General features: G+C 40.8%; 2 protein-coding genes across 2 annotated transcripts in view; one reads left to right on the plus strand and one right to left on the minus strand.

Moving 5' to 3' along the window:
• LOC146672608 (uncharacterized) overlaps window positions 1–23,987 on the plus strand; it is a 322,020-nt gene that overhangs the window by 181,279 nt on the left and 116,754 nt on the right. The gene's annotated exons all lie outside the window — the stretch shown is intronic.
• LOC146672616 (uncharacterized) lies at window positions 109–12,720 on the minus strand. Its single transcript, XM_085400887.1, has 10 exons — window positions 11,841–12,720; window positions 9,866–9,914; window positions 9,367–9,410; window positions 8,319–8,462; window positions 6,589–6,702; window positions 4,926–5,322; window positions 3,297–3,815; window positions 2,423–2,722; window positions 347–569; window positions 109–130 (listed from the first exon to the last, which is right to left on the minus strand). Exons 1-10 carry the CDS (start codon window positions 11,904–11,906, stop codon window positions 109–111), a joined length of 1,878 nt encoding a protein of 625 aa, XP_085257013.1. The 5' UTR covers window positions 11,907–12,720.

Below are 23,987 nucleotides of genomic sequence, written 5' to 3' on the forward strand. Positions count from 1 at the left end.
AATACAAACTGAGGAAACACGGGCGGAAACACAGCAAGGTGAGGGTACGATGCGACACGGAACTGAGGGAGACGCCGACATAAATACACAGGGGAATAACAAGGAGCGTCAGAACACACGAGGAACACAGCTGATACAAATCACAAAGACGAGGGCAAAGCAAAACACATCCACATGAGGCACAGAACTTCAAAGTAAATAATAACAAAGAACACTGGGTCCCCAACCCAGCACTGTAACAATTGCCTGGTAGAAATGAGCAATCTTTTTTTTTCTCTAAACATGAGAAAATTTTAACAGTAACTGAAGCTGTTTATATTCCATTTGTTTGACATTAGCTTCTTACCTTCTTTTCACTGACTCTCGCTTTAAAGCATCAATTCGGTTTTTCACGTAAAACTTAACTCCCTCCCAACGTCTCTCTTTCAATGCTAATGGTGAACTCTCAATACAATTGAGACACTCTGCCTTCCCAGGAACCTTTCCAGAGCTGATGTACTCCATTAGAGTCTTCTCCACAGCCTTTATTTCTGCTTCAGTCCACTTCCTTCTTGTGGTTTGTGATGCCCCTGAATAAAGTAGACAGTAACTGTGTTATTCAAAAAGAAGAACAAGTTGGTGTGTAATCACATGACTCCCCTTATGACCAGATGTGATATTTGGAGTATGTCGACAAGTATATCAAAAGCTATAGGTACATTTGGACTATACTTTGTACTTGTTGGTATTCCTCAAGTATAAGTACCGTATTTTCACGACCATAAGACGCACCGTACTAAAAGGCGCAGTCTCAGTTATGTGTGCCATTATTGTATTTAACACACACATAAGGCGCACCTGATTATAGGGCGCATACAAGTATGCGTGTTTAAAAATAAAGCGGGAGCAAAACTGAGTTTGGTACTCACATTTTAATTACTTACTAGTTTACTTAAAGAACACGACTGGCAGATTAACTATGAACATAGTTGCTGTAAATGAAGCACTCTGGGTGTTGTGACTGTGTGAAAACACACTAAAACACTAAAGATAAAACACAACATCTTCTATTACTAATGGGACAAGGGCTGGTCATCCAGTTCTACACTGCAATAATGTGTTCTGTTCTGACATCACCGGTGTGAATCAGCCACAAAAGTGAACTAAACAAGGTTACAAAGAACAGTCAGGACTGCAGAGAGAATCACAGGACCTATATCTTCAGAGTTCGGAAATAGCATTACAGACCCATCACAATGTGGACACAATCTGTTGCAACCTCTACCTTCTTTTAGATGTTACAGGAGACTATATACCAAAACATTGAGACAAGTGTTATTATTTTGATGAAAACCAACTTAAATCGGTTACACAGTGTCAGTAACACCAAAACATCCACTTAGAGATTTACCTACAATTTGAAATGTACTGTTTTTAACTTCTCCTGCGTGTTTATCTAATTAATATTTTCTTAGTATTTATGTATGTATTATTACCATTATATATTTATTTATGTATACATGTCTTTTATCAATTAAAAGTACTGACTGTTGGTTGAGGTGTATATTTTAATCTATAATGCATTCAACAGAAAGAGTACTGTGTGGGGGAGCTGAACTCTGCCTTTAGCCAAAAAGAACACGAGAGAGGCTGCTGCACAAACACCACAACTGTATTTTCAGATATACTGATCTCGCTCACTGCTCTTTTGAAGTGCTAATCAAGTTCAACTTAAATTGTAATAAACTATGGCCTTAAACTTTCCAGGCTACACAAGACTCACAGTTTGTGTGGCAGACAATCTCAGTGTTATAGGTCTGGTTACTCTTGCAGTCTTACTATACTTTAAAGATTTCCCTGACAGGACATGTTAGCTAAGCTAATAGACTCCAGCAGTAAACTACCAATAAACCTAGCAGGCTCTCTAATCACCTGTGACCTGCCGAATGCTAATTGCCTAATGTCAAACCTGCTATAAGCCGCTGTCTATGTTACTGGATAAAATAGCAGCAGCTTTTCCAGTAGGATGCAGACCGTCCGCTTTCAGCAGGTCAGGGCGGCCCCAGAAAAAAGCCCAGTTATCCACAAACTGAAATCCCAGCTTCCTTCAATTCCTGGCCAGCCAGCGGTTCAGTGACATAATTCTGCTATACATCTCATTATCTACATAAGGGACCAGAGATATTAAAGTTCTTTGGATATCTAAAGTAGAACTCACATTTTTTTAACTACTTACATTTTTTAAAGGAGGTGATAAAAGCTTCACCTCTGACATTACCTCCACAGCTGCATTTGTGACAGAGACTGACAAGTTATAGCGTGAATCCATGATATGACTGCAACCTACATCTGGTATCTTTTTCTTGTTCTTAACCTGTAATAGCCCTTATGTTAATGGTAATACTTTAGCAACAGCAGAGTAATCCCCAAGTTAGCAACATACCTGAAGATTTTGTCGATAAGAGTGACGCAGCAGGTGACGCAGCAGGTGACGCAGCAGGTGACCCAGCAGGTGACCCAGCAGGTGACCCAGCAGGTGACCCAGCAGGTGACGCAGCAGATGACGCAGCAGATGACGCAGCAGATGACGCAGCAGATGACGCAGCAGATGACGCAGCAGATGAAGCAGCAGATGAAGCAGCAGATGAAGCAGCAGATGAAGCAGCAGATGAAGCAGCATCTGTCACACTCGTGTTATCCTCATCTTCACTGTTTGATGCATCACTGTCAACAGCTACATTCTCTGGGAAACACAGCAACCATTTGGGGAAAAAAACATTAAGACTGCTCCTAAGCAATGTTACAAAGTATCACACAATAGGTGTTAGGGAGAGGAGGATAGCAGTAGTTAAAGCTCTGTATACATGTATACGTATTTGTCTGAAGGTCGTCAGTCATCCAGATAACGTTTTCTAGAAACTGCATCAATTGGACTTCTTCTTAGGTTAAAGTGTTTTATTACTCTGCCAGAGAGTTTCTTCAGTCTGCATAAAGTTGGTAGAACACAAATGTATCCACCAGGTGGGTTTCATTTCACACGTGACCTGAAAAGGCTTTTTACAAATGAGCCCTTTTCAGTCTCCTATTTGAGGCCTCCTACCAATTTTCCTCAGAAAGAAGCTCCTTTCATGAGTAATAAAACATTTGTAGACAGTGTGGAAGAACAGAACTTATCATCCACCGTGCTTACGGACGCACAGTCTTAGCTACTCTACACCAATGGGAGCTCTCATCCCTCATGCGCCATCTGCATAATACTGCATGATTTTTGAAATACTTCCGATTTTAAATACACAATTTATTAACACATTTCTTACCTTGTGGATCAATGTTTATTTCGTCAAGATTTCTTCCTTTGAAATCTGACAGCTGTCCTCGTTCCATGGCCATAAGGACTTTGCTTATCTTGGCCAGCTGTAACGTCCCTTCAGGCAGTCTGTAATATTCGCGATGCACTCGAATATCATGGCCAAGGAAGTCTGCCAGATTATCCATTTCATTGTCTTTTAAGTTAAGGATCTTGGACATGGTGGCCATGTGCTTCCTTAATTTAGTAGAGGACAATGCTTCTGGTTGTTTTGCTCCACAGCTCTGCGCGATCTGTCGAACAACATCTGACCCTCTGATGTGAGTAAGTGCTTTCGTTCTCGCAAACATGAAAGGATTTTCATCTAATACTTCACAATTTCGGCGAGTGTCAACGAGCAAATCCATTGATGTCATCATATCAGGTGTGAGGAGTATGGGGACTTTTCTTCCACGTTTGCCTTTTATCTCTATTCGTTGAAAGTGCCTACAAAGCTTCTTTTCCAGGTCAGTTAAAGCCAATTCAACATCTGGATGAGTCAATGAAGTGTCTCTCAATGTGAAAGCATTAAGAGTCATTTTGGAAACTTCTCCTTCTCTTCTACGGTTGAAGATAATCACTTCACACAATGTGATTTTTGCAAGTTCTGCCCAGTGCTTCTTATTTGGTTCTTCTTTGAGCTTCGTATGACACTCCGTCCGTTGTATGTTGAGATACTGGTGCATCTTCTTCACATCTTCAGTAAAGGGAAGAAGTTGTGGAGTATTCCATTTTGCCTCAGTCAGATTTCGGAGAGCCTTAGATGATATGCACTCACTCCATTTAGTGTCACAGATTTGCTTGAACACCTTTACATTGCGAATAGTATTCTCATCACCAGCGATCATTGCTTCACATTCTAGAACATCTGCTATTTTCTTGAGATTGTGGCCTAACTTCAGTGCCAAAGATGGTGTTTTGTATGTGTTTGTTTCCTCATTCAAGCCAGCAACATTTTTCACTGCTGCAATAACATGAGGGAAATTACCTGGTACAAAGAAATCAGACACCATTTTCAACTTGCCATTTTTCTGTCCTTGGAGCACCAGTCGCCCTGTCTCACGCATCTTCTGTCTGATATAGTCGTGTTTAGTGACATCATGTCCATGCTTATTGAAAAGATGCTCCCCAAATTTCAGTATGCAACTCTCTTTGCGGACAACATTTGTTATCTCATCATCATGCATGACTTGTACCAATTTCCAAAATTGTGCATTGACACTGTCTGGGACTGGCTCTGCATATTTACACGTAGCCTGGACTCTAGATGTTCCTGGCCTTAAACCTTTGACCTTCCTGCTGAGATGACATCTCTGCATGTGCCTCCATAGTGACCTTCTCTTGAAGTAACCCTGACAATTAATACAGTGCAAGTAATCACTGGGTTTCACAGGTACACTGGATTGTTGACGAGGTATCACCATTCCTTGTCCTTTTTTAATCACCTCATTATTGTGGGCACGGTTTCCTTGATTTCTTAATAAACTCAACTGTATTTTCCGCTCTTTAGACCCTACTGGGAAAGCCATTGCTTTTGCCACTTCTGGTTTATCTTTGTGTTTTGATTGCAAATGGCGTGCCATCTTGCTGAAAGGTTTACAGCAAAACTTGCAGTAGAACTTTTTGTTGTACAATCTGCCACCATGTTTCTTCTTCTTCAGTGTCATAACAGTCACATCAGAACAATCAGGTGAAGAGGACTCTCTGGTGTCATCAAATGAAGCAGATGTGTTTCTGTCTTCTGCATCAAGTGAAGAGGATTCTTTAGCATTTGAATTTGAGGAATTGCATTGAGTTCGGGTACACCTTCTCTTCAGTTGTCGGACATCTTCCTGAGAGTTACCTGAAGTAGTTTTCCGTGCTTTTTTCTTCTTTCTTTTGTGTTGTATGAGACTTTCTGCAGAACTGTCACTTTCTTCAGCAGTTTGAGGAACATATTCTTCCTCACTGATGTCCGTACTTGATATAGGTGGGCATCCAAGCATTTGTCTGGTAAGCTAAAAAAAGAAAGAAAGAAAGAAAATAGTTACATTTCAAGACCAGAGGTAGTACATTAGTCGTTGTAACAGCTGTACTGGTATTGACAGTTGTATTAATACCATTTACGGTACCACACATGTCACCACTTAATTTGAACTAGTCATATTAAGTAATCTTTCCTCTGCTGCATCACATTTACCAAACAACCCTGGGTGGCTTTGTCTGGATATGCTGTCATTACCCAAAGACTGTCAATACAGCTGCGATGTCAACTCATTAACAGTCACTTAGGTTAGTTTTAAACATCTGGGACAATGTGATCTCTAAGCTAACACTGTTTCTAGGAAATTGCTGAACTTCGTTTTCTTTTTGTATATATATATATACACTAATGTTTATAGAAATTGATTTTCTTTATTTAAATATATGATATAATTTTTACCTGGATCAATTACCTTTGAAGAACATCTTTTATGTTTGTAAGGTAGAATAGTATCTACTCAAGTATCAACTGTGTTCCAGGTAAACTGAAGATTTTAGTAGTGCATTGAATTTCAGGATTGTCAGGGGATGAGACTGACAAATGCTTAATTAGTAGGCGACAAAAGCATGACAGTCATTTGTTGAGCTCCTTTTATCAAATTCAAAGAAATAAATTTTACTCATAGCGCATAAATAAAATGGGCATTTTGGAACCACCTTACAAGAAATAATGATCCAAATGATCCTATCACAATGAAGAATCCCGTTGCCTCACTACACAAAAGAGACTTAAAATGTGTCACAGATAAAATATACATAGGCTTAAAAATAACATGTATCACCTTTTATGAGAACATACAGAATATAAAGTTGATCACAAAAGTCATTACGTACTTTAAGCTATTCCTTAAAATCTTTTATTGCTAACTAAATGCAATCATACATTACTACCTATGCAAATGCAATGCTAATTGAATTTAAGCAACTGTTATTACTGTAACACCTTGAAAACCTTTGTGAACTTGAAGCACTAAAACCTCTGAACTTCAGACACTAGAAAAGACATTAAACATCAGTGTCCCTGACAATATTGATAAATGAGAAACCCCTTGTCTCAAGCTTACAGTCGTTCTATCAAGGCGTGCTCGTAATCCAAGGTGACATGATTGTACAGGAGGTAGTTATTGTAATTATATTTTTTCACAAGACTTAGTTTTAAATTTGACTGTTACCGTCTATTCACTTTGTGCTCTGTGCACAAAAATCTGAGATCTGTAGTGGAGTTGTACGAATAAACTTACAATAACACTGTCTGTCCTTCTGAGCTCAGGTACACTTGTATCCACGTCAGAATCAGCTGAAGTGGGTTTAATGATAATGGAACTGTCGCTGTCACTGGACAACTGCTGTTCCATCTGAAAAGTAAACAGAAAAAGATACAAATAACAATTACAGATTACAGGTTGTGTAAAGCGCTTTGGGGTCCTTAGGGACTAGTAAAGCGCTATACAAATACAGGCCATTTACCATAAATATAAATTACAGAATAATTATTGCTACAACACAGATTTGTAATTATGTGTGTTTATGCATTTTGGCAGCAGTTGCTCTAGCAATATCACAATTGTTGTCAATTTCAGATAAGATGGGTCACAGTTTTGATTTGGCCAGCAAAATATAAACTCTAAACAAGGGTTTGTTTGTTTTTGTCATTGTGAAAGGCTCACACTTTCCGGCAGGGTGGAAAGACCTTTCTGAGTATTACACTGTTTAGCATGTTGAGTTATCATAATACTGCTTTCTCATTGTGCTTCTGCACTGTACATAAAGCACCATTATTAACTGCAGATTTTATTATCAGCAGTCTGACAAGCTGTCACCACAATACACTGCTATGATCACCTTTCTCAACCTAAGCAAGTGAAGCAATAAAATCATACTATAGCATATGAAAATCATCTTCTGTATGACTCAGTGTAGCACATCTAAGCTATACTACTGCAAGATGTAATATACCTAAATCAATAAGTACACATATCAGAGAGCTGGCAGTCATGATGGAAAGAAGGAAGGTAGATTAATTGTGTGTGCAGGAGACCAGGTGCAAGGGAAGCAAGGCCAGGAGCAGTGGAGGTGGATTCAAGCAGTTCTACCAGGGTGTTCATAGGAAGAGAAATGGAGTAGGGGTAATCCTGAAGGAAGAGTATGTGAATAGTGTGGTAGAGCTGAAGAGAGAGGCCATGTTGAATGTTGTCAGTGTGTATGTCCCATAGGTTGGAAGTCAGGTAGACAAGAAAGAGGAGTTCTGGATTGAGTGAGATGAAGTGGTAGAGAGTTTTACTAGGAATGAGAGACTGGTGATTGGAGTAGATTTCAATGGACATGTAGTTGAAGAAAACAGAGGTGATGAGGAGTTGTTGGCTAGGTATTGTGTTAAGGATAGAAATGCAGAAGGACAAATGTTGGTGGATTTTGCCAAAAGAATGGAAGTGGCTGTGGTTAACTCATACTTCAAGAAGAGGGAGGAACATATTGTGATGTATGACAGTGAAGATAGGTGCACACAAGTGCGCAGAAGGTGCATAAGAGACTGTAAGGTGGTGTCAGGGGAGAATGTAGGTAAGCGGCATCATATGGCAGTCTGGGCAGTATGGAAGAGTTACCAGATGACTGGGAAAGTACAGCTGAAGTGGGAGGGCAATGGCCAAGAAAGCGCTTGGGGTATCCTCTAGACAGAGAAAGGATGACAGGAAACCTGATGGTATTGTGAAGTACAGGAAAATGTCCAAATGAAGAGGTTAGCAAAGAAAAAGTGTGATAGTCAGAGAGATTAAGGAAGTAGACATGAGCATTGGGAGTACAGCCAAGAGAGAGGTGGCAAAGACGAAGAAAAAGACAGAAAAGGAGATGTGCTAACAAGTCAAGAGAGCGTGTGACAGCAGGATGTTAGGGATAGAGTGAGATGGAGGCAGATGATCCGCTGTGGCGACCCCTTAAAGGAGGATCCAAAAGAAGAAGTAGTACAACTAACCTTCGTATCGAGGCTACGGTGTAGAAACAAGGTCCTCTCCCTCTGGTCGTTTAACCTTTTAATTTGTGCCCTCTCGTAGCGTTGCTCACATACACTATGATGTCTCCTGAGTTTCTCGAGGCGAAGCAAGCCACGACTTTTAACCTGCAAACAAAGAAATAAATCAAAACCCTTGTTTTATTGTTTTTTGCTTTATTAGATAGTAGTGGAGAGACAAAAGACAGAACAAAGAGGGAATGAAAAACAGCAAAAAGCCTAGGTACGAAAAGAAGCCTTACTGCTAAGACAAGGCCTAATCATACCTTGTATTTAATTATAAACAACTGTATTACAATGAATGATTTGTTTTTACGGTGTCCTCAAACATTTTAATGTGGCTGACATTTGGAATTTTTTTTATTAAAATTAAGAAAAAACATAAAAATCAAGGCCACAATTTGATTTGATTCCACTTAGCTCTCACATTACAAGATGTACATATATTGACATAAATAAAATATATGGAAACAATCATCAAAACAAATACTAAGAATATTTATCACATCAGAAATCATGAATATGTATCTGCAGTGCATAAACTAATTTACTACCTTTTATATTGAGGTCCAAACTGGAGGAGTTTGCCTACTTAAAATCCTTCTACCAATTTAACCGTCTGAACACACTGCAGTCTAACCTTTACTTTAAGCTGAATGAACTGTACATATTACACATCAAACAATCCCAGAATGTTTATTTTCAACGGCAAAAACATAATGTGTGCATGTGATATTTTCAGCAATCATTCTTAGAGTCATTCTAGCACGATGTACACTGAATGAATAGTGGAAATTTCAATATTAATGGATTATTAATTGCAATATTGGCTTGACAGCTGTATAATGTGTAAGGTGTAGATGAGAACTCAAACAACCCTAAACTGCTCCTTAAATAATAATGTAAAGTGAGTATGTCAGCGTTAACCATGTGCAATGTCTATCACAGCTGTTTAAGTGCACAGCTGGTTTACTGGTCCATTTAAGAACCAAAAGAAGATGGCATATCCTACCTCTTTCTTGTGTGCAGGGTTAAAGGCATCTGTCCCATCAGCAACTGCAAAATTAAAAATGTTGACTTGGTTCAAGATGAACTAACAATAGCAAGTTGAGATTGTCTTTGAGCAATGTGTTTAATTTACAATATATTGAGTTTTGCCTTAAAATAGCCTAAACACTTGAAAGGCTGAATTTATTGGAAAAGAATAGTTGTGGCACAACCTCTACTTACACCAAATAAAATTATTTCTAGCAAAAAACAATGATTATTTCATGTTATTTACCTACAGTGACAGCAGAGTATCTGCTGAAGACACATCTGAATTGTAGCTTTTCATTTCTCTGGTGATTTGCAGTTCTATCTCAATGAGAATTATAACTGCATTTATTTGATATATTCAGGTTTGGAACCAATTGTACAATTTGCAATTTAAAAATGACAGAAGCCAATTTACAGTTTTACCAACAATGAAGAAAAAAAGCAAAATGTAGGGTAACACAGAGCTTTCTTACCTGTGCATTCAGCACTGCCATTGGTAGATGAAAAGCTTGGGCCATCCTCCTATCAGCACAAGTGAAACAGTTAGTCAAACTTTAAGGACCAACATAATCAAATTTCACTGTATTTCAGTGAGCTCCAGTTGTACAATTTGGCAGTATATTGATGTATGTTACTTTGTGACATCATAGCCTGTCATGGTGGTTATCATTACCCACAACATTTCCTAATATTTCCCTGTCTGTGAAATCTTTATGAAAGTACAGTCATTGCCAATATACAGTCAAGTGACAAAGCTACTAACTTAAATTCTGATGTATGATTAAAGCAGTACAATGACAGAAATATTTTACTACAATTTCTATGGCGATTTATTAGAATTTTGAGGGATGTAACAGATCATCAAAAACTACAGCAATAGCTTTGTCTTCTTTCCCTTACATACAAGGTTGATGTTTTGAACAGGTGGTCCTGTGATATATTACCATTCTTATATGGCTGAGCAGGGATGCTACACCTGGCAGAGGGAGGGACTGCTCTCATTGTCTAAGACAGGGGTGGGCAACTCCAGGCCTCAAGGGCCGGTGTCCCTGCAGGTTTTAGATGTGTCCTTGAACCAACACAGCTGATTTAAATGGCTAAATTAGCTCCTCAACATGTCCTGAAGTTCTCCAGAGGCCTGGCAACAAACTAATCATGTGATTCAGGTGTGTTGACCCAAGGTGAGATCTAAAACCTACAGGACACCGGCCCTAGAGGCCTGGAATTGCCCACCCCTGGTCTACGAGCTGTTGTCAGACACAGTGACCAGAACCAGCTCAATTTTAAAGTGTGTAGTAAATTATAGATGCAGTACAGATGTACATACAGTCGGGTTTTCGTTTTAGCGTGTTCCTAACAATTTACAAACAAGCTTGTTGTGGTTAACGAGCTTGGTGACGTAGGTGAATGCAGACGCAGCATTATCATTATTCTGACAGCATGTCTCCTTAAGAAGCGTTTTATTAAATACCTTTTTAATTTTTTTAACCTTTGTCTTGTGTGCAGTAACATGTCAGGTCCCACAAACTAAAGTCTCAGCTCACCTACGCTCTCTCTGCCTGCTGCCCGCTCTGCGTGCGGGTGCTGAACCCTGCCCTCGGTCACAGACAGAGGACAGAGCATAAATCTCAACTGTATTCTCACATCTGCTAATTTCACTCACTGCTCTTTTCATGTGCTAATTAAATACAAGCTGGTTTGTCGCTCATCACCTGTGCACCGATCACATACTATGAAATAATGCGCGAGGCAGCTCACGTTCCTCCGCTGACCATGACGGTCACGGTTATGCGCCGTTCACGTGATAACCCTCCTACATGGTATCTTTTCACTGCAGCTCTAAGACGAGGTAGAGAAACATTAAATCTACTTTAAATAGTAGTAGTTCCACTAAAACACGATGTATGATGCTGAAGCTTTACAATTTTGAATTAATCCGTACATATACGCGCATCTGTGCAGAGTGATAAAAAGGGATCGCGGATCAACTACAGCCGTAACACCATTGCAGTTTTAGTATAAATTGAAATATCAAGACAATAAAACAGCATATTTTGATGATTTGGTTTTAACGGTTTACTGTAACGGTGTAGTTTGTGTAATGTAACACTGTTGAAGGAAAGTATTTCGTAGCAACTAAGTACCAATAACAGAAATTCATTTTGAAAATACTATAGATGCATTAAAATAAAAATCACCACAGTCCGTAGTATTTTTACAGCCAATTGTTGCACCGTTTTAAACTTATTTTACTTGACAAAAGCATAGGCAGACCAAGATTTAACAGCAACTCAGTTAGCATCGTTGTTAGCTAACATTAGCTAACCATCAAGTCATACCATTAAGTTACAGCTGCACACGACACTTTGTGTGTTAATATAATGTGCAAACGCGACGCAAATTAACCCAAAAGCACAATATTATAATGTGACATAAGTCAAAACTTACCATTCTGGTTAATGCTGCACAGCTAGCTGTACTCCGCATATCGCACGTGCTTGCTGTCGGAAGCATGTCTGTCGTCTGTCAATGCGCCAAAGGAGAGCAGGTGTGGTGATCACAAAAGGAGCGCTTGATTTGGGACGAGGCACACACCAGATTAACTCCGCTCATTCTTACACATAGCGCACCGGACACTGACGGGTCATTGGTGTGTTAAAACAAAGTACAACGTCACTCAGCCATCTATGTGGGGGATGGGCATGGTCAAGGTGGGGACCTCAAATGTCAAGATATGTGTAAATTGCTGAGAACGAAGTAAATGACTCTACACATTACCTGCTAAGTGAGAAATACAATTTCTGAACTGAAATTGGTTTAATATGTATGTTAACAAATAACTGAAATAAAAATGTCAGACTGTAGACGTATGAAATTATTGTTTATGTTTTAAAACAAACTGCAATGTCACTCCGCCATCTTGACGTGCTGCAGTAGTCAGTAGGTGGGTGGGGTATGGGCATGGTCAAAATGGGGACCTCAAATGTCAGGATCTGTGTAATATATTAATGATTGCTGAGAAGAGATGAATCCACACATTACTTGCTTAATTAGAAATGCAATTTCCTAACTGATATTTGTTGAGTTGAAATGTACACAAAATATAAGCAGTAGCAAAATTAATTAAATGCAGGAATGAATAAATAATAGAAACAATACAAAAATGTAAACCAATCAACTACTACCAACCATTGTGATCACTAGACAGGTATTATTGTGAAGGACAGAATTGTGTGGACTCAAAAGTGATGCCAGGCAGGTTTCAATAAATGGTAAACTAAGTTTATTGTAAAAACCAAAAACAATAGTGGATGACACAACAGGTGAATAGAGGATAATGCGAATGTGATTGTAATTGTTTTTAAAGCCTTATATGACAAGGCAACTCCTTACCTCAGTGACCTGCAGCAATTGCAAAAACCAAAGAGATTAATAGAAACTGAGCTGACAGCGTTGTCCCGGGCCCACCCAGATCTGTCGGCTGGCCTGCATATACACATATATATAGTCTTTTTTCCTTCAAAGTTGGGGCCTTTACCAGAGGTCTGTGAGAATCAGGGTCCTATGTGGTATCTTAGGTGTCTTGGATGTTGTTCCTGAAATCTGGAGCAACTAACCCAGTCTGGGGGTCACTGGGTTCTGATTACCACAGGGACCACCGTTGCCTTTTCCCTCCACACTTTTTCCTAGCTCTTCTCATAGCCCTTGGTATTTCTGAAGCTCATTCTGCCTGATGTTGGCATCTCATGAGTTACTTGGTTAAAAAAAAATTAAAATGTACACCCTGCCTGCTAGCATCTTACACCATGGTGTGATGTGCTGGATTATTTTTAGGAGTCCTGGACAAGTCCTTAAAAATCCGAGCTGCTCTGGACCTACATCTCCTGTTGTAGATGTCCTGTAGGGAAGGGAGAGCAGACCTGTAGCAGTGTTCTGCCACACAGATCACTCTCTGAAGGGCTTTTCGTCCTTAACACAGCTGTTCCCATACCAGGATGTAAAGTTCTGTGTGAGGATGCTCTCCACAGCGCCCGAATAGATAGTCCTAAGGATCCCTGGAGAGACTCCAAACTTTCTCAGTTGTCTCAGGCGATACCGGCGCTGCCTAGCCCTTTTGGACTGTGAGCAGTCCATGTCAGTTCTAAGGAGATGTCAACCCCAAGGTACTTGAAGGACAGCACCCTCTCCACGTTGATGGCCAGGGGCTTGTAGTCTCGCCGCTTTCTCCTACTAAAATCCACCACCAGCTCCTTGGTCTTGCAGACGTTCAGTTGGAGGTGGTTTTCTCTGCACCAAGATGCCAGGTTCTTCACCTCGTCCATTAGGCTGTCTAATCGTTGTTGGAGATGAGGCCCAACACCACAGCATCATCAGCAAACTTCACGATGGCGTTTGAGCCTTGAGTGGCCACACAATCAAGAGGTGTAGAGGGAGTATGTAGTGGCAAGAGTACGCACTCCTGTGGCACTCCTGTGTTGGTAGTGATGCTGTCAGAGACACACTTACCCACCTTCACGACCTGCGATCTACCAGTAAGGAAGTCCAGCACCTATGCACACAAACTGTTGTTAAGTCCAAGATCCCCCAGCTTTGTGAACAGTCTATGGGGCACTATTGTGTCAAATGCTGAACTGTAGTCTACAAGCAGCATTCTCACATAGTTACTCCGTTTCATGTCCACGTGGCTTAGGGTGGTGTGCAGGACGTGGGAGATGGCGTCTTCTGTAGATCTTGTCGGTATGCAAACTGGAGTGGGTCTGTGCTGCTGGGGATGTAGGAGGAGATAATGTTGTTCAACAGCCTCTCAAACACCTTCATAACCACAGAAGTCAGCGCAATCGGCCGGCAGTCGTTAAGGCATGAGGGCTTGTTCTTTGGCATGGGGAGTATAGGTAATCTTTTGAAGCACGTGATGAGGTCACCGTCCTCAGTTGTCAGGCTGTAGTTAGTGCTGGCCACCTAGCAAGGTATGCTTTTGTTTCTTTTTGTATGTGGGATTCTAAGGTAATTGGTTGCTATGTTCCCTTCTGGTCATACAATTCCCTCAATTCTGAACATCTTCCCTCTCTTTATTTACCATTTACCATATTACTACATATCAAGTTTTAGTGACATTGCTATGTTATTAGAACAACAGAACTTAATGGTTTAGATCTGTGTCATTATGTTCATTTACCACTGGCATGTAGCTTGAAGAACATTAGAACTAACCCCAACTAAAAAAAAGAGAAAAGTTTTCTGGCTAAAAATTCATTCATATTACATTTCAAGATGCAGGTATGTACTAAATGCAAGTACGTGGCAGATGAAAGAAAGATGAGGATAAAAACAGGTGATAAAAAAGAGTATTTTATCACATTCAATTTTAATTTGATAATTCAGCACATGACTTAAAGCACACAGAGACACTTTAAGCCACAGCCAAGCTCTGTATTGTATATCTAAATGGGAAGTCATCCAGAAAATCTTGCATATCCTTTAAACAGGCTACAATCTGGATGATTTGGTGTTAAAGAGACTGTTAACAGTAAGAACTCAGAACATATTAAATCCACAATGCTGGATTAGATTTAGATTCAGATCAGGATAGGAAAATTTAATACTGGCCATAGAGTGACAGTTGTCAGAAATCACAGTATATCAATTCATGTTGCTAATCATCCTTTGGCTACCCTGAGGTACCCTTGAGCATGGTACCATCCCCCACATACTGCTCCCCGGGCGCTGGATTGGTGGCTGCTCACTGCTTCACTGAGTGAATGGGTTAAATGCAGAGACTAATTTCCTACAGGATCAATAAACCATATCATATTATTATTATTATTAGTAGTAGTAGTAGTAGTAGTAGTAGCTAGAGAGAGGTCAGAGAGTACATTATGACACCTCATTGCGATGAACTAATCACAGGGAAAAACTGAATTAAAAAGATAACCCCAATTAATCATCTTTCATGGTGCCCTTTAATCTTATGTAAAAAGCCCATTACCCCTTTTCCACAAAGCCAGTTCACGTATCGATTCATGCTAAACTTGGAACTTAGTTTTGTTTGCATTTACACTGCTAGAGAATCAGCTTTTAGCCAGGACAGCTGGTTCCAGGCTGGCACCAACTATTTGCTGTGTACAACTCATAACCCATTCAGGGAATTTTGAAGGCAAGGTGTGTTTTAAGATATTTGAATAAAACTCAATAGATGACCACAGAAAATGGGGAGTGATGGTGGTGTGGGCTTCATTCCCTGGGGGCTTTGAACTTCCAACAGAAGATGGCACATGTGCAGGGTCCGGAGAGAACAAAGATGTGAGTAAAATGGTAAAATGGTAAATGGCCTGCATTTGTATAGCGCTTTTCTAGTCCCTAAGGACCCCAAAGCGCTTCACACTATATTCAGTCATTCACCCATTCACACACACATCCACACAGTAGAGGTCCAGAGAGAGTACAGAAGACTCAACAGATGAGTGTATAGGAAAAGGCATTACAGGTGTCCTGATGGAGGTACTAATGTTGTATTTTACCAGTGTGTGCTTGGCACTAACTGCCATGAGTGGCTTGTGATAGTTTGAGCAAGTGAGTTCACCTAATGATGTGCTTTATTTGACATTAGCCTAGATGCTAATTAGCAGTAGCTAATCACCAATGTTGATCACTAAAGTCGACTGTGGTAGTACACCTAGCGGGAGGTGCTACGAGCTCACATGGCTTGTAGCTGTGCAAGAGAGCAAGCTTGGGTGAGCTAGCGGGGAATATCTCCTGCTGCAGTAGCCTTAAAAAAAAGACTATTGTTCGTTCTCCTGCCAGGTAAAAATCTTTTTCGTATGTATATTATACTATTCCATGTGTTATCATGTGTTTGCTATGATGTGATGTGTAGTAATGGTTATTTAGGTGCTAATCGCTAATTGGGGATAAGCTAGCAAGCTTGACAATTAGCCATCATGCTAAGCGGACGTTGGTAGCCAAGTTCATATGTCACTGAGGGGCTAAGAGCTCACATGGCTTGTAGCTGTGCCAGAGAACAAGCTTGGGTGAGCTAGCGGGGAATATCTCCTTCTGCAGTATCCTTAAAAAAAGACTATTGTTCGTTCTCCTGCCAGACGCCTCGCTGCTGTGCTGCCTTACTGCTGTGCTGCCTTACTGCTGTGCTGCCTTACTACTGTGCTGTCTCGCTGGTGCCATTAAAGGACCGGCGGCTGCCATCCATTCATCCATCCGGACCTCGATTATTTGGACTGAAGTACTCACACACACGCCCGCATTCAGTGCCATACACTCTCTTTATTTTGCTGGCCAGCTAACACCATTGGTTTTTTTTTTTCTTTTTGCATTCACAAAGACTATCCAAAGACATTTTGGTTATTGTCAAATAGACACTCTCTGATCATGGACTGAGGAGGTTGTGGTGTTACAACCCCAGGACTGAGGAAAAAGACCCATTACACACATGAGCAGCGCATTGATAGTGTTTGAATGTGACTGTATGCTTACATGCTTCTTGCAAGCAAGATGTGTACAGAATAACTGTAGTGGTAGTGTAGCTTAACATTGGCAGTGAGATGAAGGTTTATGCAGACATTTGTGGTTAGGTGGTGCATGATAATGTCTCCTGGCAAGAGTATGTAGGCAGTTCCTAGAGGATGAAGGAATTGATACTACTGACTGGCATCCACGCTCGCCTGACCTAAATCCAATAGAAAACCTCTGGGACATCATGTTTTGCTCCCCAAAAATTTCAGGAGTTCAGTGAAACTCTGGTCAGGATCTGGGAGGAGACAATCCTTGACGCCACGTGTCATGTCATAAGGATCATGCCCCAAAGTTATCAGGCATGCATACAAACATGTGGGGGCCATACAAACTACTGAGTACCATTTTGAGTTGCTGCAATGACCAATTTCAGCAAATTGATCTAGCCTGCTGCATCAGCGTTTCAGTTTAATTTCTTGGTGACTCTGAATTAGGTTGATTATTTTAATTACCATCAACTGATGTAGAATCCTTTTGTTCCTAACTCATTACCCGTTCCATATCAGTATGGATATCCAGCATGATGTTTATTTCCAAATGAGATCTGATGTTTTCAAAGAGTTCCTCTAATTAATTTATGAGCAGTGTATCAAATACCCCAATACCTTCATCTGCATACTGTATGTATTTTACTGCTACTTCCGTATTTTACTTTATTTTTATTGTTAATGTTTTTTAATGCCCTATTTATCATCGTTACTTTATTTCCTCTTTCAAAAATTGTGTTTTAAGTTTCACTGCAACAATATAATTATTCACTGAGTTACTTACCATAATTAATTTGACTTGAAAATATTTAAAATACTGTACATTATTTCTGTTCATATATAAGTGAACTGCAAATATATTTTAATATTAAAATTTACATTAATTAATAACAGAGCATGTTTGCAATTACTTTATTTATACATATTTATATAATAATGTCTATCTTTGCTAAAAAAAGGAACACTTTTTACAATACATTTTCAAAGCGTAATACTGGTCTTGTTCAATAGGGGGCGCCATAGAGCGAACAAATGACTACACACAGTTCCAGAACACCCAACCTAATGGGGACTGCAATACCGCTGTGTGACCATTAGGGTCACATGAATTCACACACACACACATTTTGTCTGGAAATTGACCACATGGGGACCTACTTAGAAAACTTCACCAGCCATCTTTAAATACTGTTTTAGAGCTATTGGTGGGCCTGTGCCCGTGGGGACCTCAAGTGAGGTCCCCACGGTAAAATGAGTCCCCACGGGTCAGTGTGTAGTTAGGGTCAAGTCCCCACCAGGTATGAATAACGAGAACACACACACACACACACACACACACACACACACACACACACACACACACCCAGTGTATACATTTACATACAGTCCTTGTCTTTGTAACCAAAGGGGGGTTGCAGGGGGAGGTGTTTTGTAAACTATTGTTTGAAGTTTGTCAATAAAAGGCAGCGAGAGGAGGCCACCATTGTGGTCATTTCGAAGTGCTGGTCACAGATGAGAGGCCTCCCTTGCGCAAGAAATCGATCGAACATTGTTGCCTTGCTTTTCTTTCATGGGAATAAGTCTTGGATACAGCGGGGTCTGAGTTTAGACCCAACAGTTTGAGCACTGATACCTGCCATTGCTGGCATTAAAAGATGCAACGCCAGCAATGTGGATTGTCAAGACTCAAACCAATCATCAAGCAAAGACAACAGGGATCATTTGTTTCTGTTTATTTAGCATTCACAGCATTTGTAGTTGCCTTCTGTGCAGGGGAAGTCCACGCACACTGTGTGGTACCGCCATCCGCAGAAGGTGCATTCAACCTCTGTAAGAGAAACGAGATTGTCTGAGACTGAAATGATATTCACTAAAGAAGTGGTGATTTGTAAAACTTCACATTTTGATCCGGGACGTACTCTGCATGAAAACAAGCGCTCACTCTTCCTGCTCAACAAATGACAAGGGCGGAGCCTTATACCACGTGATACAGAAGCTGTGCCGTGTGATGCTAAAATTAGCAGGGAAACAACAACGGAGAGCACGTCAGGGATGACGAGAAAGTGACAGGAGAAAATCCGTCCCGGTCAACCACCCAAACATCAATAACGGGAACCTTATACAGCGCTTCCCTATACACGTCAAACTCCCGCAGGCACAAAGACATTACGGAGGCTATCACTTATCACCTGACCAAAGATATGGCTCCATCAACACTGTGCAAAACGAGGGATTTAGGAAAACGATCAACACCCTAGACAAACGCTACACAGTGCCGTCCCGCAACTATTTTTCTATTGTTGCACTACCTGCTCTGTACACGCAGCGTCGAGCAACGGTGGAGACGGAATTTCAAGCAGGACAACATTTTGCTGCAACAACAAAACGTGAGACATTTGTTGTTTTATGTTTATTTATTGTTATGAGAGAATCATGATCTCAATTCTAAGCAAAAAATCGTGATTCTCATTTTATGCAAAATCGTGCAGCCCTAACATTAACACAAAACTATTGTTTCACCAGAGAAACACACATGAAGAGAGAGAGAGAGACAATAACAGCTACCAAACAGTCGTCATAATTCGTCACACAATGAGAAAAGGACAAATCAACAAGTAACAATGACTAATTAATATTAAAATCTGTAACATAATGTATTGTTTGGAGTTTAGTCTGATTGGTTCAGGATGAGCTGCCATTATCCAATCACACGTCTGCTTACCTGCATCTTTTCTCTTTTTTCTAACCTGAGCACCTGATGGCTTTGAACTTTTGTTGTCCATCTTCCATTGGTTTGAATTTTGCGCTCCAGTACAAACACAAATCCCCCAACCCGAGGATCAGCACAATTAACCTAACAGACCTACACCTTAGTTCACAGATTCACTTTGTCTAAGGTTGATTTCTGGGATTTCACACAACCCAGGATTCAGATCGTGAATCCATGATGGGCTTGGATTTACATCATTATCAATGAAATGTGCTCTACTTGGAAGCAGCCGGCCCCGCCCCTTTTGACGGGTTGTGTGAGACTTTAAATCATCAAACTGTAAATTATAAATTTAAATTGTTATTGATCCTTTACCCCGAGTCCTAAAGTGTAGATTTATTTTCTTACTCTTCTTATATTTATTGTTTGTTTACTTGCACCGCTGTAACTGCAGCCTCGTCGTCTCGTCTCTCTATATGCTGGACTGTCTGTAGTTGGTTATTAGATGCCGCTCCAGCCAGCCAGAGACTCCCCGCCGCCCCGCCCTCTCCTCCCTGTGCCGCCAGCAGCAGGCGCACCTCGCAAACGGAGGGCGCCCTTACTCCCAGCAAATGGCTGATAGAAAACCGATCGGTGCCTACGAATTTCCCAATATGCGCTGGCATGACGTCGGGGAAGCATGGGTACGACCGATTATTTTATTTTTTTCTTGCCCGTGATGCCCCCCCACCACGATGCATTCTATTGGTTTGCACACTTACACACACCCAGCTGTGGTTTCCTGTTTTGCTGGACTCTGGAGAGCCCCGCCTTTAACGCTCTTCTCTCACAGAGAGCAACAGAAAACTTGGAAAAACTCCAGATTGACTGAACTCAGTTCAAAGTTACCTTGACACCCTTAGATGTGAGAGGTAGTGATGGTCCGCTTGAAGCTGACGCTCCGGTGCGTGTGTCAGAAAGATCAACGCGCTGCTTCAGAAGCACCGTGTCGAGGCTTGATTCGTTTGGCCAGAGTCACGTGATCAGTGACGTCTGAAGCTTCGTTTAGAACGTACCTTTTTTAAAATCGAACTTTATTGAAACACAATGAGTATACAACATACAAACAGATGAAGTTTACAAAAGAACAGAACATGAACATACAGAACCAGGAGTAAAAAAATGATGATATGAGTAGGCGAAAAAAATCAACATATAAATATTGTTCTGAGAGGCTTTTTGTTGGTTGAGTCTGAAATTGATTGTATGTACAATTCATATCCTTATAAAAAGGCAGAAATATGGTGTTTTATTAATAAACTTACATTTATGGATATAAAATAGCTAAAAGTATTAACAAATTTTTTATAAAAAAACATTTATCATTCTTCCTGGGGAACTTAAAGAAAAAGAATAAAACATTTTCCATCGTAAAGAAAACTCCCTTAAAATATGGACAATAACAAAACTGCTAAATTCTTCCAGAATCTCTGTGTAGAGGAACCAAAAGAGATGTGCCACAGTTTCTGGATGATCCCCACAGAAAGTTCAATTAGTATTTATGTCTCTTTTAAATGTTACCATATAGTGACTGGCTGGGTCACATTTATGAAGAATTTTATATGAGATTTCCTTCACCTTGTTCACAATTAGATATTTATGGGATCATCCAGACTGTCTTCCAGGTGATATCTGGAACATGTCGGTTCCAGTAAGATATTCTATATATGGGAGAGACATGATATCTTCTTGGAATAAACTACGTATTCTCTTATTGCTGTTACCAAGTTCCTGTGAAAAGCAGATTTTTCCCACTGCTGACTCAGCTGGATCAGGGAGAGTGACTGAGGCAGATATTGAGCTGTCAGTGTTTTTATATAACATTAAAGTCCCTGAGGGTATGGCACCAAGCACCATTGAGAATTCCCCAACACTGACGGGAAAATTATATAGTGTAAGGAATTCATTGTAAGTAAGTAGTACTCCCTCGTTAAATTTTAAAACTTAGTAGCGGCCGCCATTGTTGGCAGCTGAAATTTGGCTGGGCTATGAATTCTGGGATATGGTGGGCCACGAAGGACACACCCGACCCATCCTTCAAACTCGGGGGAATGAAGGACGCATTTGAAGGAGTCGAGGAATCGGGACAGCCTTCGTCGCCTGGCTGTGACGTCATCGGCCTTCAAATGCGGCCTCCGGAGGATGCAGCCGACGTTTTGGGACACAGCTTGTGTGTCTTTGTTGGTCATGTGACCTTCCAGGGACTACACATGGAAACGAGCAGTTTAGCTCAAATCTGGCAGGTTTCCATCGTCTGTTTTTGTCCTGATGTCCATGAACATGAACACTGTCCCTGTCAAACACGTCCAGATAATCTGATCCAGTGTTGTTCTTCTTCTGTGGTGTTTGTGATGGAGCTGCTGATCCTGATGTCCTCCACCAAGGGGGCAGCAAATTCAGCTGACTGTCATCATTTATTAAAAAGATGTAACAATGTGACATAATGCAATATAATAGTGTCAGTTACACATTGTGGGTTGCACTGTGGCCAGAATGGACATTACCTCCTGCCTAATGGAAGCTGTCAGCCATCCTGCAACCATGAATTAGATAAGCAGAAGTGAAGGGATTGTTAACAACAATTTAATAATAAAATGTAATGTGATAGTTGCACTTTATTAGCGACCCACAATCGTATGAATAATAACCATGAATGCACTGCATGCTCATAGCAAGTTCTTTAGGTTTAAAGTGAGATCCTGCTTTAAAGGGCGCTTCATCTGCTGGGAATGACATGTTTCTTCTAGTATGTAAGGCTCAGCCCATCTTACTGGGACTTACTTTTGTAGATCCACATGCTCTAAACCTGGTGCTCCATGATTGGTGCAGAAGCTTTAAGCTACTATTAACAAATAATGACCATGGACTTAGTTGTTACTACAATAACTTATCATTGAGCAACTTTTAATTTTACTTGTAAAACTATGCAAGTAGAATTGAATGGGGCACAGTGAGCTGAGCACAGGCCCACTCTGTGACACTCAGAGGTTTGTGGATATCATACTGAGAGTATTGGACACAGTGCAGCCAGCTTGCAGCCACTTTCCCACCACTTTAGCACAATGTTTACATGAGACTCAGCCACACTAATGTTCCTGGGCAGACATGTGGTGCAGCATGGCTGATGGCACTGTACCTGCAGCTGTCATGGACAAGAACCACTCAATACCTCACCCAAGCCAAGCCTGTGCTGATGTTGTGATCTGAGACCGAGACACTAACCCAGGATCAGGATATGATGTTGTGAGAGTTTCACTAAGAATTAGCTCTGATTACAAGATTTCAATCTATCGTAACTCTAATTTGTATTTACTTCAGTTTGTTCATCTTGGAGCTGTGTGCAGCTGAGGACAGTCTTATTATTACCAGGTGAGGATATGTAACAGCCACAGTCTGTAGAGATGATGTCACCATGGAGTGGTGATGTCACTGGAGCTGCCAATATGTGCTCCAGCCAAAGCTACACCAGAGGGTTGTGCTGTGTAACAGGTTGGTGCAGGTGGTGTTATCTACATTTGAACATTAGGCAACAGTCTCATGAAGACACTTTCTATTGTTCACTAAAGACCAACAATAACAGAGACAAAGGGAGAGCAGCAGAACTAGTGCTAACAATTAGCACTGCTAGCCTGCCCACCAACACCAGCTAATGTTCTAAAAACGATGATCAATGATTTTGCTGTAACGGCTCCAGCTGTCTGTGTCAGGGACACGTTGGAGATGAAGTGAGTGATCCAGTGACAAAGGTTTGGAAAGCTGCAGTCAGCTGAGACTAAAGGAGTCACCTGACCGAGAGACCAAATGTTTCACTGAGAACGTCCAGATGAACAGAATCAACCTTTGGGATAATCTGTTCCACACATCCATGTTTCACTTACTGCATTATATTTCCTCATTGCTGTGCACACAGGCCTGTGGCTTATAACCAACTCCAAGTTCAGACTCAGAGGCTGCTGAAGCTGTTTTCTGGAACAGAGACGTGTTGGATATAAAACCAACTCTTCTTTATGTGTCAGCACTGAGGAAAGGAGCAGCTTCGTTTCTAAGTGTATGAAGGACTGTAGCAGTGTGTGTGTGAGCTTTATTTCACAGACAGAACCATGTCAAAAACACAACTTCAGGTAAAAACAATACAAAATCAAAGAGTCTGATCAGAAGGATTAAACAGAGGAGTGTGGGACTGTTTTTAACAGACAGCAGGTTAAGCCAGGCTGGAGGAGTAAACTGAGCCTCGGTGTGAGCAGCAGTGTGTTTGACAGGAAGCTGAGATAAACAGTCTGGAGCCCATTTAGTGCTTCATATGAAAGTGTGAGGATTTGAAAGCAAATCTAA

Source organism: Rhamphochromis longiceps, linkage group LG3 (genome assembly GCF_057381845.1).
Source record: "Rhamphochromis longiceps isolate RC_006_pf linkage group LG3, R_longiceps_female_GT1.1, whole genome shotgun sequence".
Classification (NCBI taxonomy): domain Eukaryota; kingdom Metazoa; phylum Chordata; class Actinopteri; order Cichliformes; family Cichlidae; genus Rhamphochromis; species Rhamphochromis longiceps.